The following is a 13,058-nucleotide window of genomic DNA, read 5'->3' as shown; positions in this document are numbered from 1 at the left end:
CTGAGGAGTGAGCTTCTCATTATATTTCTTTGGCTCTGGAGGCCTCCTCACCCATCCCAGTTACTGTTATTGAGCAGCACACTCTACCTCCTTTCCTTGCCTACATCTCTGGCGTTCACTTTACCCACAGGTGGTGGCACCTACAATCAGCTCACCTGTCTGCCAAGAGCAACTGGTGGAGGCTGGACGACTGGTCGCCAAAGCCGTGGAGGGCTGTGTGTCTGCCTCCCAGGCAGCTACAGAGGATGGGCAGCTGTTGCGAGGGGTAGGAGCAGCAGCCACAGCTGTCACCCAGGCCCTGAATGAGCTGCTACAGCATGTGAAGGCCCATGCCACAGGGGCTGGGCCTGCTGGCCGTTATGACCAGGCCACTGACACCATCCTTACAGTCACTGAGAACATCTTTAGCTCCATGGGTGATGCTGGTAAGACACCCACCCCTAGGAAAACAAAAAACCCCACCAAGGTTCCCTAAGCCCTCCAGACATCAGCCCCTTGCGGACCCAACCACTTCACCCCAAGGAAATCAGCACAGTGTGTTCTTGCCAGCCATAGAACCAGAGGCTCGTCATTTAAGCTTTCTGAACCCTCTGCGTCCCCTTCTGTAAAAGGAATAAGTCCTCTACCTTCACTGGAGCATTTAAAGAATATACCAAAGTATGCACAAAAATATATGGAAAGTGGCATGAAAGTGGTATAGCCTTTTCCACTGTAGTCCTGACCCCAAAAGTTTTTGCAGAGAGTGTCTCATCTTCTCAAGGCCACTTGCTGAAAATAACCGTTAGAGACTGTCCTCCTCCCATAAGAACCCACTGGAGAATCTATTCTTCTCCAGAATCCTAAACTCAGAAAAAAAAATAGCTCCAAAGAAATCACCCAAGAGCTTTTGCCAGTCTCTTCTGTCCCTAAAGCCCCCATCTACCTTGTCTACACCACTTTTCCCCACCTTTGTGCCCACTGCTGACACCTTCTCAGTGTCTCTGGCTTCCTCGCCTGACTGTGTCCTATGCTTTCAGGGGAGATGGTGCGACAGGCCCGCATCCTGGCCCAAGCCACATCTGACCTGGTCAATGCCATCAAGGCCGATGCTGAGGGGGAGAGTGACCTGGAGAACTCCCGCAAGCTCTTAAGCGCTGCCAAGATCCTAGCTGATGCCACAGCCAAGATGGTAGAGGCTGCCAAGGTACAAAGACTTCTGTGTATACCCCCAGACTGGGCCCTGGAGGGAAGTAGAGAGGTCCAGATGGTCACCCTCATCTGATGGGGGAGACCCAGGAAAAGCAGAACATGCAAGAGGACAAATACAGGAGAACTCAGGAAATGTATGAGCCCCAAGGCTACAGGTGAGCCATGGCTCAGGCTTCCAGCCAGTGTGACTCCCAGGATACTCTTTCGTACTTTTTAAAATATATTTTTTAATTTTTTTTTTTTTGGAGGGCGGTTCTCACTATGTTGCCCAGGCTGGTCTCAAACACTTAGACTCAAGTGATCCTCTCACCTCAGCCTCCCAAAGTGCTGGGATTACAGGAGTAAGCCACCGTGCCAGGCCTAAAGTGATTTTTTTTAATTGACATAATTTTATATATTCATAAGATATATAGTGATGTTTCAATACATGTGTAGTAATCAGATCAGAGTAATTAATATATCCATCATTTATCCAAATATTTATCATTTCTTTGTGTTGGGAACATTGAGTATCCTTGTAGCTATTCGGAAATATGTAACATTCTTATCTAGAGTCATCCTACGGTGGTATAGAATGCTAGAACTTATTCCTATCTAGCTGTAATTTTGTGTCCTTTAATAAAGTCTCTCCCATACCTCTGTCGAAGTCAACCTTATCCTTTTTCTTTTAAGTCCAAAGGTCTGTGATTTCTTTCTTTTTTTTTTTTTTTTTTAATTTACAAAATTGGACAGAGAATGCAATTGATGATGTGATTCCTATTTTTACCTTCTTTGCTGCTACCCTGCCTAGGATTCCTCACCTTTCTGGTCTTCTCTGCGAATACACATAAGAATTCAGTCTCAGGCCGGGTGCGGTGGCTCACGCCTGTAATCCCAGCACTTCGGGAGGCTGAGGCGGGTGGATCACAAGGTCAAGAGATCGAGACCATCCTGGTCAACATGGTGAAACCCCGTCTCTACTAAAAATATAAAAAATTAGCTGGGCATGGTGGCGCAGCCTGTAATCCCAGCTACTCAGGAGGCTGAGGCAGGAGAATTTCTTGAACCCAGGAGGCGGAGGTTGCGGTGAGCCGAGATAACGCCATTGCACTCCAGCCTGGGTAACTAGCGAAACTCCGTCTCAAAAAAAAAACGAAACAAAACAAAAAAAAAAAAGAATTCAGTCTCTGGGGCCTCTGCTGCCAGCAGTACAGAAAAAGACAAGGCAGTAGAACAGTGAGACACCAGGAAGCAGAGAACCATCAGAAGGAAGCCCAAACGATTCTTGGGCTCTGGGGCTTTTCAGTTGGCAGGAGTAAAGCAGGTCCCCTGCTTTGGTATTTCTGAGATGCCTGCTCTTTGGTATTTCTGAGATGAGTCCTCCTTTGCCCAGGAGCTCTACTCACCTCACTCGTGTGGTAGTCCCCAAGGAGGAGAAGACAAAATAATCCCACCTTAAGAAAGGATTTCAGCATCCAGTGGGAATCCTAGCCCCCTGAAGCTTCCCATTGACCTTCAAGAGGAAGCTTCTCAACGGTGATTGCCTTTCAGTGGGGCCAGTTAGAGATGACTTCAAGAAAATATGTGAATTTTAAACTGAGTCTAGAGGAGTGAGAGAAGAGCTTCTTTAGGATCCACAGGGGAGCTGGGTGATGACTGTCTTTCCACCTCTTCCACAGGGAGCAGCCGCCCACCCCGACAGTGAGGAGCAGCAGCAGCGGCTGCGGGAGGCAGCTGAGGGGCTGCGCATGGCCACCAATGCAGCCGCACAGAATGCCATCAAGAAAAAGCTGGTGCAGCGCCTAGAGGTGAGGGTGGGAGATTCACCAGGAGCAAAAGAGAGTGTAGTGCCGTGGGAGAAATGAACTGGAATGGCGGTGCAGATAATCCGTTAATATTTCCTTGGGGCATAGCCTGGGCAAGGTAGGCCAGGGACTGGGCGTGGGAATCCATGGACTTGGTCTGACTACTGTGTCTTCACAGCACGCAGCCAAGCAGGCTGCAGCCTCAGCTACACAGACCATTGCTGCAGCCCAGCACGCAGCCTCTACCCCCAAGGCCTCTGCCGGCCCCCAGCCCCTGCTGGTGCAGAGCTGCAAGGTAAGACTGTAGGAAGCATGTGGAAGTGGGAGTGGGAAGAGGGAGACTTGTGCATCTCTCATGACATTTTCACCTACAGGCGGTGGCAGAGCAGATTCCGCTGCTGGTGCAGGGTGTCCGAGGAAGCCAAGCCCAGCCTGACAGCCCCAGTGCTCAGCTTGCCCTGATTGCTGCCAGCCAGAGCTTCCTGCAGGCAAGGCACCCTCTCCCCGCTTCTCTGACCTGACCCTCCCACCTTTCTAAGTCTCTTCCATCTCCCACAGTTGGAATCTCTGCCAACAACTTCTTTCCCAATACCAAGCCCCAGTGTTCCCTACGTCCTGACCATCATCAGTCCTTGTACCCAAGCCCAGAGGGAGGATGACACATTTCATCTGCCTGCCTATTCCCCAACAGCCAGGTGGGAAGATGGTGGCAGCTGCAAAGGCCTCAGTGCCCACGATTCAGGACCAGGCTTCAGCCATGCAGCTGAGTCAGTGTGCCAAGAACCTGGGCACTGCGCTGGCTGAACTCCGGACCGCTGCCCAGAAGGTATGGAAGCGGCCGCTGGCTTTGGAAAATGAGGGTGGAGTCCTGTGATGAGAGGAAATCTATGCAGAATAACTCAAGATGGGGATAATTGGGTAATCAGAGGCATTGGTGAGACACAGCAGGCAGGACCTTCTACACTCAAAACCCCTTTCTTATAGGCTCAGGAAGCATGTGGACCTTTGGAGATGGATTCTGCACTGAGTGTGGTACAGAATCTAGAGAAAGACCTGCAGGAAGTGAAGGCAGCAGCTCGAGATGGCAAACTTAAACCCTTACCAGGGGAGACAGTAAGTATGCTTAAGACCTCATTCTTGGCCGGGCGCGGTGGCTCAAGCCTGTAATCCCAGCACTTTGGGAGGCCGAGGTGGGTGGATCACAAGGTCAAGAGATCGAGACCATCTTGGTCAACATGGTGAAACCCCGTCTCTACTAAAAATACAAAAAAAAACTAGCTGGGCATGGTGGTGCGTGCCTGTAATCCCAGCTACTCAGGAGGCTGAGGTAGGAGAATTGCCTGAGCCCAGGAGGCGGAGGTTGCGGTGAGCCGAGATCGCGCCATTGCACTCCAGCCTGGGTAACAAGAGCGAAACTCCGTCTCAAAAAAAAAAAAAAAAAAAGACCTCATTCTTACTCAAATCTTAAGTCTTCTTTCCCCTCTGTGCCCCAGAGCTGCTCAAAACCTTTCTTTCCTCCCTCTCTCCCTCCCTCCCTCTTGTCCTTCCTTCCTTGCTTCCTTTTTTCCTTTTCTTTCTTTCCTTTCTTTTTTTTCTCTTTCCTTCTCACTTTTTGTCCTCCCTTCCTTCTTTCCCCCTCCGTCCTTCCCTCCCTTCCTTCCCTTCCTTTCCTCTCTTTCTTTTCTTCCCTCCCTCCCTTTCTTCCTTTTTTCTTTTCTTTTCTTTTTCTTTCTTTCATTTCTTTCTTCATTTTGAGATGGAGTCCTGCTCTGTTGCCCAGGCTGGAGTGCAATGGCGCGATAGCTCACTGCACCTTCTGCCTCCTGGGTTTAAGCCGTTCTCCTGCCTCAGCTTCCTGAGTATCTGGGATTACAGGCATGTACCACCACACCTGGCTAATATTTAGAAGAGATGGAGTTTCACCATGTTGCCCAGGCTGTTCTTGAACTCCTGGCCTCAGGTGATCCACCTGCCTTGGCCTCCCAAACTATTGGGATTATAGGTGTTAGCCACTGCACCTGGCCCAAAACCTTTATTTATAAACTGCCACCTCTCCCCAAGTACTTCCTCAAGTTCCTTCTCCTCACCTCCTCAAGCCCAGTTCTTTATCCCTTCATCATTAGATGGAGAAGTGTGCCCAGGACCTGGGCAATAGCACCAAAGCTGTGAGCTCCGCCATCGCCAAGCTACTGGGAGAGGTCGCCCAGGGCAATGAGAATTATGCAGGTATGTGCGCAGAGAGCCAGGCATGGAGCACGTTGTGGGAGAGGTAGGGAGATGGGAGGTGGATGAGGGATGGGATTGACAGAGGAAACCACTGGAATCAGGACCTGGTAATGAAGGCAACTTTCCTTCCCCCGCTTTCTCCTCATCTCCCCAGGTATTGCAGCTCGAGATGTGGCAGGTGGGCTGCGGTCACTGGCCCAGGCCGCTAGAGGAGTCGCTGCACTGACATCAGATCCCACAGTACAGGCCATTGTGCTTGACACAGCCAGCGATGTACTGGACAAGGCCAGCAGCCTTATTGAAGAGGCGAAAAAGGCTGCTGGTCATCCAGGGGACCCTGAGAGCCAGCAGCGGCTTGCCCAGGTCAGGTATTGGGAAAGGGCCACTTCCTCCCTCTCCCCCAGGTTCCTTCATAAGGTCTACCCTGATTGAGGCCAGAGCTGCTGAGCCTTGACCCCACTGATAGAGCGATGTCTTCTTGGGTCTCTGCTCTCGAGAGTCCCTCTCTGGATTCCACCCTTGTGTTCTCTCGGTCTTGTAGAAGTATCTCAGTTGGGTTCAGTCATGGGCCAAGCTGAACACCAAGTTTGAGGAAGTTTGATTACTGTAACTTGATTCCCTAACCTCAGCCTGTTCACCTACAATGCCCCCTTTCTTTTTTCACTTCCAGAGATAGTAGAGCTAGTCATCTCCCATGTCACATGAATGGAGGCGATCTCTCAAATTCTTTACACTAGGGCAACCCTGTCTCCTTTCTCACCCCAGGTGGCTAAGGCAGTGACCCAGGCTCTGAACCGCTGTGTCAGCTGCCTCCCTGGCCAGCGTGATGTGGATAATGCCCTGAGAGCAGTTGGCGATGCCAGCAAGCGACTCCTGAGTGACTCGGTAGGAGGACAGTAGGGAATGGGGGATCATAGGTATCAAAGAATGCCAAGTCTCTCCTTCCTTGCTCTCAGTTGTTCTTCGACCCTGACTTCCCAGATCGGTCCCCTCTCATTACTCCCAGGTTATGTGCCCACCTTCTCAGACCTTCTTTAACAAACTTCTCCCTGTGTCATTCCCCATTCTTTTGTCTGACTTCCTCTCTCACCCTGCAGCTTCCTCCTAGCACTGGAACGTTTCAAGAAGCTCAAAGCCGGTTGAATGAAGCTGCTGCTGGGCTGAATCAGGCAGCCACAGAACTGGTACAGGCCTCTCGGGGAACCCCTCAGGACCTGGCTCGAGCCTCAGGTCGATTTGGACAGGACTTCAGCACCTTCCTGGAAGCTGGTGTGGAGATGGCAGGCCAGGCTCCGGTATGAAGAGGGAAAGCGGCTGGTTGCATGGTCCCCACTGATGGTTAGATAGGAGGCAGCTGGGTCACCAGTCCTGACTTGCTCCTGGCTCCCTCCCTCCCCAGTCTCTAGCAGTACTTGAATATCTGGGAAAGAAGATCCCTTTTAGAGACAGATAAGAAAGGACGGGACAATGCATTGACCTTGTCACCTTCAACAGAGCCAGGAGGACCAGGCTCAAGTTGTGTCCAACTTGAAGGGCATCTCCATGTCTTCAAGCAAACTTCTTCTGGCTGCCAAGGCCCTGTCCACGGACCCTGCTGCCCCTAACCTTAAGAGTCAGCTGACTACAGCTGCCAGGTAAGTAGGAGCTAAGAAGCCCAGCCCTGGAACGTGTGAGAGAGACTGGGGAGCTGGCAGTTCATGAGCTCTTCCTGGCTTAGGAGTGGTTATAGGCAAAAAGATAAATAATTATATAGGACACAGAAATGATGACCTATTCACTCAACTTTCTGTCCCTCCCAGGGCAGTGACTGACAGCATCAATCAGCTTATCACTATGTGCACCCAGCAGGCACCTGGCCAGAAGGAGTGTGATAATGCCCTGCGGGAATTGGAGGTAGGCACATGGCAGGCTAATGGCATTGAGGCTGAGGGAAGTGTTCTGGTTTGGGGTCTGAGGGAAGGTGTCTTGGATCTCACTTTGCCCTCCCTCTACACAGACGGTCCGGGAACTCCTGGAGAACCCAGTCCAGCCCGTCAATGACATGTCCTACTTTGGTTGCCTGGACAGTGTAATGGAGAACTCAAAAGTAAGCACAGCCAGGAACTTGAGGGGAGAGGGCAGGAGGATGGAGCTAACCAGATGCTGCCCTGCAGCTCTGAGGAACTCTGACTCCCCTGATGTCCTCTGTTCCTCAGGTGCTGGGTGAGGCCATGACTGGCATCTCCCAAAATGCCAAGAACGGAAACCTGCCCGAATTTGGAGAGGCCATTTCCACAGCCTCAAAGGCACTCTGTGGCTTCACTGAGGCAGCTGCACAGGTTATTTTCCTGAGATGGGTTCCTGGGATGGCTCCTGCTTTCTTTACCCCATCTCCTCTCAGCCTGACGTACCTGTAGATAAATCAAGAAGTTTATGTTTGCAAAGCCAACTCTATGGAAACTGGGTTGCCCTCCTCCTGAAGTGGAGATGTTTGTCAGCAATTACTGAACACCACAGTTCTGATTGCTGTAATTCCTGAACACTGGTGCTTTGGTTATGATTACACTTTCCAACCATGAGGCTTTTTCCAGCTGGCTTTCTCAAAATATACTAATTAGCTTATACAAAACATTTTTTCACGTAATTATTGCTTTCTTAAAATAGTACTAGTGACAAAATTTCCAGTTACTTGAGTCATCACTTAACTTTGCCTTTTTCTACATTATCAAGTATAAAACTACCTATTAGCTCTAAAGTATTTTGCTTTAATGTATGAATCCTTAAAATAAACTGGCTTGAGAGTTCCCCTCAGACTGCTTTTCCTTGAAAGTCTACCATCCATCTCCATCTCTCCCTTCTCCCTGGTGCCCTGTTAGAATGGGTACCTTGCTCTAAGTGGTTGATTTTTTTAAACCTCTTTGTTGTCTGTTTGGTTCCTCCCCCACAACAACTTCTGAAAAAGCATAAAGAGGAATAAGCAAAGCTACTGCTTATTGACTGAAGTATAAATCAAACATTAGGATGTTCTTTCCATCATAAAAATGGCTTTTTAATCCATCCCTTCCTTCTCTTTCCAAATAATCTGACACTTGGAGGTGCTCTAAATGTGAATTAGCCTGACAACCTTCATTGGTTTTTATGTCTTTAAAAGAGGCTTTGCTTGTGTGCATGAAAGTGTGTATTTGTATAAGGCTCTCAAACTTTTTCGGCTGCTTACAGTAAGCCATACTTTTCACTCTAAGACCCAGCATACACAAACATATCTAAATAGAGGTTTGATAAAAACCCTTGCTATGTGGTTTTCCTTTTTATTAACTTTTTAAATCTTCTGAAATGCTTGAATGTACTTAATGAAAACCGGAGAATATTTTTTTCTTTTTTACAGTGTAACCATAGTTTGCTAATGTATCTCTACTCATGGAGAACTCTGGAAAATAAGCCCTGTTCTCTAAACTTACCTCTGCTCTCTTTTGTTCTTACTATCACTATTTATTTCCCACCTGCTATCTTTATTCCTCACCCCTGCCCCCTTTTCTCTTCCCAGGCTGCATATCTGGTTGGCGTCTCTGACCCCAATAGTCAAGCTGGACAGCAAGGGCTGGTGGAGCCCACACAGTTTGCCCGTGCAAACCAGGCAATTCAGATGGCCTGTCAGAGTTTGGGAGAGCCTGGCTGTACCCAGGCCCAGGTAAGTCAAGGGATCAGGGACCACAGGCAAGTCTGGGAAAGGGCGGACCGATCCCGTGGGGTAGAGCGAGGTAAAGCACTTTCGAAAGAGGGCAGGGACCCATCTCTGACCTTCCACACACAACTTCTCTTTGGGTAACTGTCTTCTCCTCCCGTGGGTCTCACCATTTTTCAGTTACTGCTAAATTCCCAACTTCTCCCCAGGGTATTGCTCTCCATCCCCTGACCCTAAAACGGCTCCTCCTTGGGTATGTACAGTTCCTTCTTGCCCTTTTCATGGCTCTTCCATGTGTCTCCTCAGGTGCTCTCCGCAGCCACCATTGTGGCCAAACACACCTCTGCACTGTGTAACAGCTGCCGCCTGGCTTCTGCCCGTACCGCCAATCCTACTGCCAAGCGCCAGTTTGTACAGTCAGCCAAGGAGGTGGCCAACAGCACAGCTAATCTTGTCAAGACCATCAAGGTTCCCAGTGTTTGAACTTCCAGCCTCTCCCTGAACTGTCTGATCTCTCTCGAGTCCCCCAGTTACTCTCGGAGGCCTTCTACCACATTCCCTCTGCCTGAGCCCAAGTTCTTTCTATCCAGACTGACCACCTACATCTCTCCCCAAATCCTTTTAAGTCCCAGGAAGGAGACCTGGTTCACTTTGCTTCCTATACCTCCTATGCCTGCATCCCAAGTCCTGAGAGCCTCTCTGTCACTTCTAGGCACTAGACGGGGCCTTTACAGAGGAGAACCGTGCCCAGTGCCGAGCAGCAACAGCCCCTCTGCTGGAGGCTGTGGACAATCTGAGTGCCTTTGCATCCAACCCTGAGTTCTCCAGCATTCCTGCCCAGATCAGCCCTGAGGTAAGGTGATGTGAAGGGGGAACTGATGGGCCAGCTTATCACCTCATCTTCCAGAGAGTCCTGAGACTTACCTCCCTGCCTCCCCTTTCCCCAGGGTCGAGCTGCCATGGAGCCCATTGTAATCTCTGCAAAGACAATGTTGGAGAGCGCTGGGGGACTCATCCAGACAGCCCGGGCCCTTGCAGTCAATCCCCGGGACCCCCCGCGCTGGTCAGTGCTGGCCGGCCACTCCCGTACTGTTTCAGACTCCATCAAGAAGCTAATTACAAGCATGAGGTATTGACGGGTAGAGAACCAGTGTGGCTGGGGCACACGTTGCGGCAGAATGGAGGATGGGCACTTAGGTGTGATTAGATGGGGTGGTGTTGGGGGGATACAGGGGAAGGATAGGCTGGCCTTGCACTAGGGGATGTTCTTGGATGGTGGAGCCTATGATGTGTCTGCAGGGACAAGGCTCCAGGGCAGCTGGAGTGTGAAACGGCCATTGCAGCTCTGAACAGCTGTCTACGGGACCTAGACCAGGCTTCCCTTGCTGCAGTCAGCCAGCAGCTTGCTCCCCGTGAGGGAATCTCTCAAGAGGTGAGGGGGAAAGGATTGTATGGAAAGATGCGTCTAGGAAGAAAAATGTCAGACTTGAGGAAGATGGGGGATGACAGAGTGGCTTCTTAGGGACATCAAAGGCCTGGGATGTGCCAAGGAAGGTTAGGGTATTCAGTATGGAAGGGAGAGCAGCTCTGTGTAGCCAGAGGGTCCTATTGCAGATCACGATCGGGGCTAATGTCCACTTCCTCCCTAGGCCTTGCACACCCAGATGCTCACTGCAGTACAGGAGATCTCCCATCTCATTGAGCCACTGGCCAGTGCTGCCCGGGCTGAAGCCTCCCAGCTGGGACACAAGGTACCTATGGAGACACATGGGAAGTCCCAGGGAATAGGGTGAGAGAGGGGGACCTGACCCCCAGTCCAACTCCTTGCCTCAGGTGTCCCAGATGGCCCAGTACTTTGAGCCGCTCACCCTGGCTGCAGTGGGTGCTGCCTCCAAGACCCTGAGCCACCCGCAGCAGATGGCACTCCTGGACCAGACTAAAACATTGGCAGAGTCTGCCCTGCAGTTGCTATACACTGCCAAGGAGGCTGGTGGTAACCCAAAGGTATTGAGGGTTTGGAGGGAGGAGGTGTTACTAGAAAGGGGTTGCAGAAACAGGAACAACAGAGCTCCTCTCCTCTCCCCACAGCAAGCAGCTCACACCCAGGAAGCCCTGGAGGAGGCTGTGCAGATGATGACAGAGGCTGTAGAGGACCTGACAACAACCCTCAACGAGGCAGCCAGTGCTGCTGGGGTCGTGGGTGGCATGGTGGACTCCATCACCCAGGCCATCAACCAGGTTAGAGTCTTGGGTTGCCTGTGGACACTGAGGCCACCCTGGGCCAGGGCCTCCAAGCACAGTGGCAGAGACCCTGACAGTCTTTCCCCTTCCCTATCCTCCCCCTCAGCTAGATGAAGGACCAATGGGTGAACCAGAAGGTTCTTTTGTGGATTACCAAACAACTATGGTGCGAACAGCCAAGGCTATTGCAGTGACCGTTCAGGAGATGGTGAGTTTGGGTGAGTTCCAGAAGACTGCCCTTGGAGAGGTGACTTTGGATATAACTTCACTTCCTCCATTATCACCAGGTTACCAAGTCAAACACCAGCCCAGAGGAGCTGGGCCCTCTTGCTAACCAGCTGACCAGTGACTATGGCCGTCTGGCCTCACAGGCCAAGCCTGCAGCGGTGGCTGCTGAAAATGAAGAGGTAAACATGGAGGCAGCTCTGCCCTGCCCCTTGTTCCTGATGTGTCAGAGTCTAGGGCTGTCCCATCCCACCCTCTCTGATGGTTCATACAGAGGGAACAGCCTCAGGGCCAACCTGCTGAAGACTAGTGAGGCTCTGGGTAGGGACAGAGGATTAAAGCCTTCAGTCACAGGGACAAAGGAGATAGCACAGAATCTGGAGCCTTTCCAGCCTGCCTCTCTTGCTTCTGCCAACCCTCATCTGGGCCTGTGTCTGCTTCTCTGATGTGCTGCCAGTCTGTGTTCTGATTCTTCCTGTCGCAAACCCATGAAGCTCTTCCTTTCCTAAGCCTCTGGCTTTCCAAGAAAGCAAGTAATTGGATCTTAGCAGATCCAATCCTCAAAACCTTCCATAACCCCATACAGGCCACATTGTAATCCACAGCCCTCTGATTCCAGCTCTCAAGCATAAAGTGCTCCTCCCTCCTCCCCACTGTGCTTAAGACAATCCTCGCCAGTTAGTGCCTGCTTGCTACTGTTTTCCATGTGTAGGAGGTGACCTCCTGCCTAAAGGATATGAAACTGGAAAAGTCCTTGTGCTGGGAACTTTCTCTGCTTCTTTAGTCTACAGTGCATGTTTTTTCTATATCCTTAGTGACTGTTCCAAGCACAATGGAGGTATCCTGAGTACCCCTTGTAAAATCCATCTCTCTTTCCCTCGGCTCACAGATAGGTTCCCATATCAAACACCGGGTACAGGAGCTGGGCCATGGCTGTGCTGCTCTGGTCACCAAGGCAGGCGCCCTGCAGTGCAACCCCAGTGATGCCTACACCAAGAAGGAGCTCATAGAGTGTGCCCGGAGAGTCTCTGAGAAGGTGATGTCTTTGCCATCCTCCTCCAGCCCTCTCTTCTGGTCACTTCTTCCAGGTGTGGGTAACCTTTCCATTTCACATGGCACCTTCCACAGTCACCATGTGACTTTCCCTACCCCAGGTCTCCCACGTCCTGGCTGCGCTCCAGGCTGGGAATCGTGGCACCCAGGCCTGCATCACAGCAGCCAGTGCTGTATCTGGTATTATCGCTGACCTCGACACTACCATCATGTTCGCCACTGCTGGCACGCTTAATCGTGAGGGTGCTGAAACTTTTGCTGACCACCGGTAAGGCAGGAACTGGGCCTGAGGGAGGCAGACAGGTCGGGGCACTGGGCTGGAAGAGGTAGGATAGCATCTGCTCGAATGGGGAAGACTTGGACCAGGCACCTTGGACAGGCTGGAGTAGGTAAGGGAGATCTGAGGAGAGCTGATTAAGCTGGGCCCTCCCTCAGGGAGGGCATCCTGAAGACTGCGAAGGTGCTGGTGGAGGACACCAAGGTCCTGGTGCAAAACGCAGCTGGAAGCCAGGAGAAGTTGGCGCAAGCTGCCCAGTCCTCCGTTGCAACCATCACCCGCCTTGCTGATGTGGTCAAGCTGGGTGCAGCCAGCCTGGGAGCTGAGGACCCTGAGACCCAGGTAGTAACCTGATGCTCCTAATTCCGGCTGGAACCACTTCCTGTCCTGCTTCTTCCTCCCA

General features: G+C 51.3%; 1 protein-coding gene across 4 annotated transcripts in view; it reads left to right on the top strand.

Moving 5' to 3' along the window:
• Positions 1 to 13,058, top strand: part of TLN1 (talin 1) — a 35,841-nt gene that overhangs the window by 15,832 nt on the left and 6,951 nt on the right. For all 4 annotated transcript variants that reach the window (XM_039475052.2, XM_039475050.2, XM_074395031.1 and 1 more), the window contains 28 exons: positions 131 to 425; positions 1,017 to 1,183; positions 2,847 to 2,975; positions 3,151 to 3,267; positions 3,347 to 3,460; positions 3,664 to 3,798; positions 3,957 to 4,085; positions 5,096 to 5,198; positions 5,353 to 5,561; positions 5,964 to 6,083; positions 6,296 to 6,493; positions 6,693 to 6,832; positions 6,998 to 7,091; positions 7,195 to 7,284; positions 7,394 to 7,516; positions 8,722 to 8,865; positions 9,166 to 9,327; positions 9,572 to 9,712; positions 9,807 to 9,988; positions 10,159 to 10,291; positions 10,509 to 10,610; positions 10,693 to 10,863; positions 10,948 to 11,097; positions 11,207 to 11,308; positions 11,388 to 11,507; positions 12,215 to 12,361; positions 12,480 to 12,646; positions 12,814 to 12,997. In XM_039475052.2, the coding sequence (XP_039330986.1) occupies positions 131 to 425; positions 1,017 to 1,183; positions 2,847 to 2,975; positions 3,151 to 3,267; positions 3,347 to 3,460; positions 3,664 to 3,798; positions 3,957 to 4,085; positions 5,096 to 5,198; positions 5,353 to 5,561; positions 5,964 to 6,083; positions 6,296 to 6,493; positions 6,693 to 6,832; positions 6,998 to 7,091; positions 7,195 to 7,284; positions 7,394 to 7,516; positions 8,722 to 8,865; positions 9,166 to 9,327; positions 9,572 to 9,712; positions 9,807 to 9,988; positions 10,159 to 10,291; positions 10,509 to 10,610; positions 10,693 to 10,863; positions 10,948 to 11,097; positions 11,207 to 11,308; positions 11,388 to 11,507; positions 12,215 to 12,361; positions 12,480 to 12,646; positions 12,814 to 12,997 (4,068 nt within the window). The remainder of the gene's footprint in view (positions 1 to 130; positions 426 to 1,016; positions 1,184 to 2,846; positions 2,976 to 3,150; positions 3,268 to 3,346; positions 3,461 to 3,663; positions 3,799 to 3,956; positions 4,086 to 5,095; positions 5,199 to 5,352; positions 5,562 to 5,963; positions 6,084 to 6,295; positions 6,494 to 6,692; positions 6,833 to 6,997; positions 7,092 to 7,194; positions 7,285 to 7,393; positions 7,517 to 8,721; positions 8,866 to 9,165; positions 9,328 to 9,571; positions 9,713 to 9,806; positions 9,989 to 10,158; positions 10,292 to 10,508; positions 10,611 to 10,692; positions 10,864 to 10,947; positions 11,098 to 11,206; positions 11,309 to 11,387; positions 11,508 to 12,214; positions 12,362 to 12,479; positions 12,647 to 12,813; positions 12,998 to 13,058) is intronic.

The sequence above is a fragment of the Saimiri boliviensis genome, chromosome 2, assembly GCF_048565385.1.
Source record: "Saimiri boliviensis isolate mSaiBol1 chromosome 2, mSaiBol1.pri, whole genome shotgun sequence".
In the NCBI taxonomy this organism is placed as follows: Eukaryota; Metazoa; Chordata; class Mammalia; order Primates; family Cebidae; genus Saimiri; species Saimiri boliviensis.
This window is presented reverse-complemented; position numbering and strand designations above follow the sequence as displayed.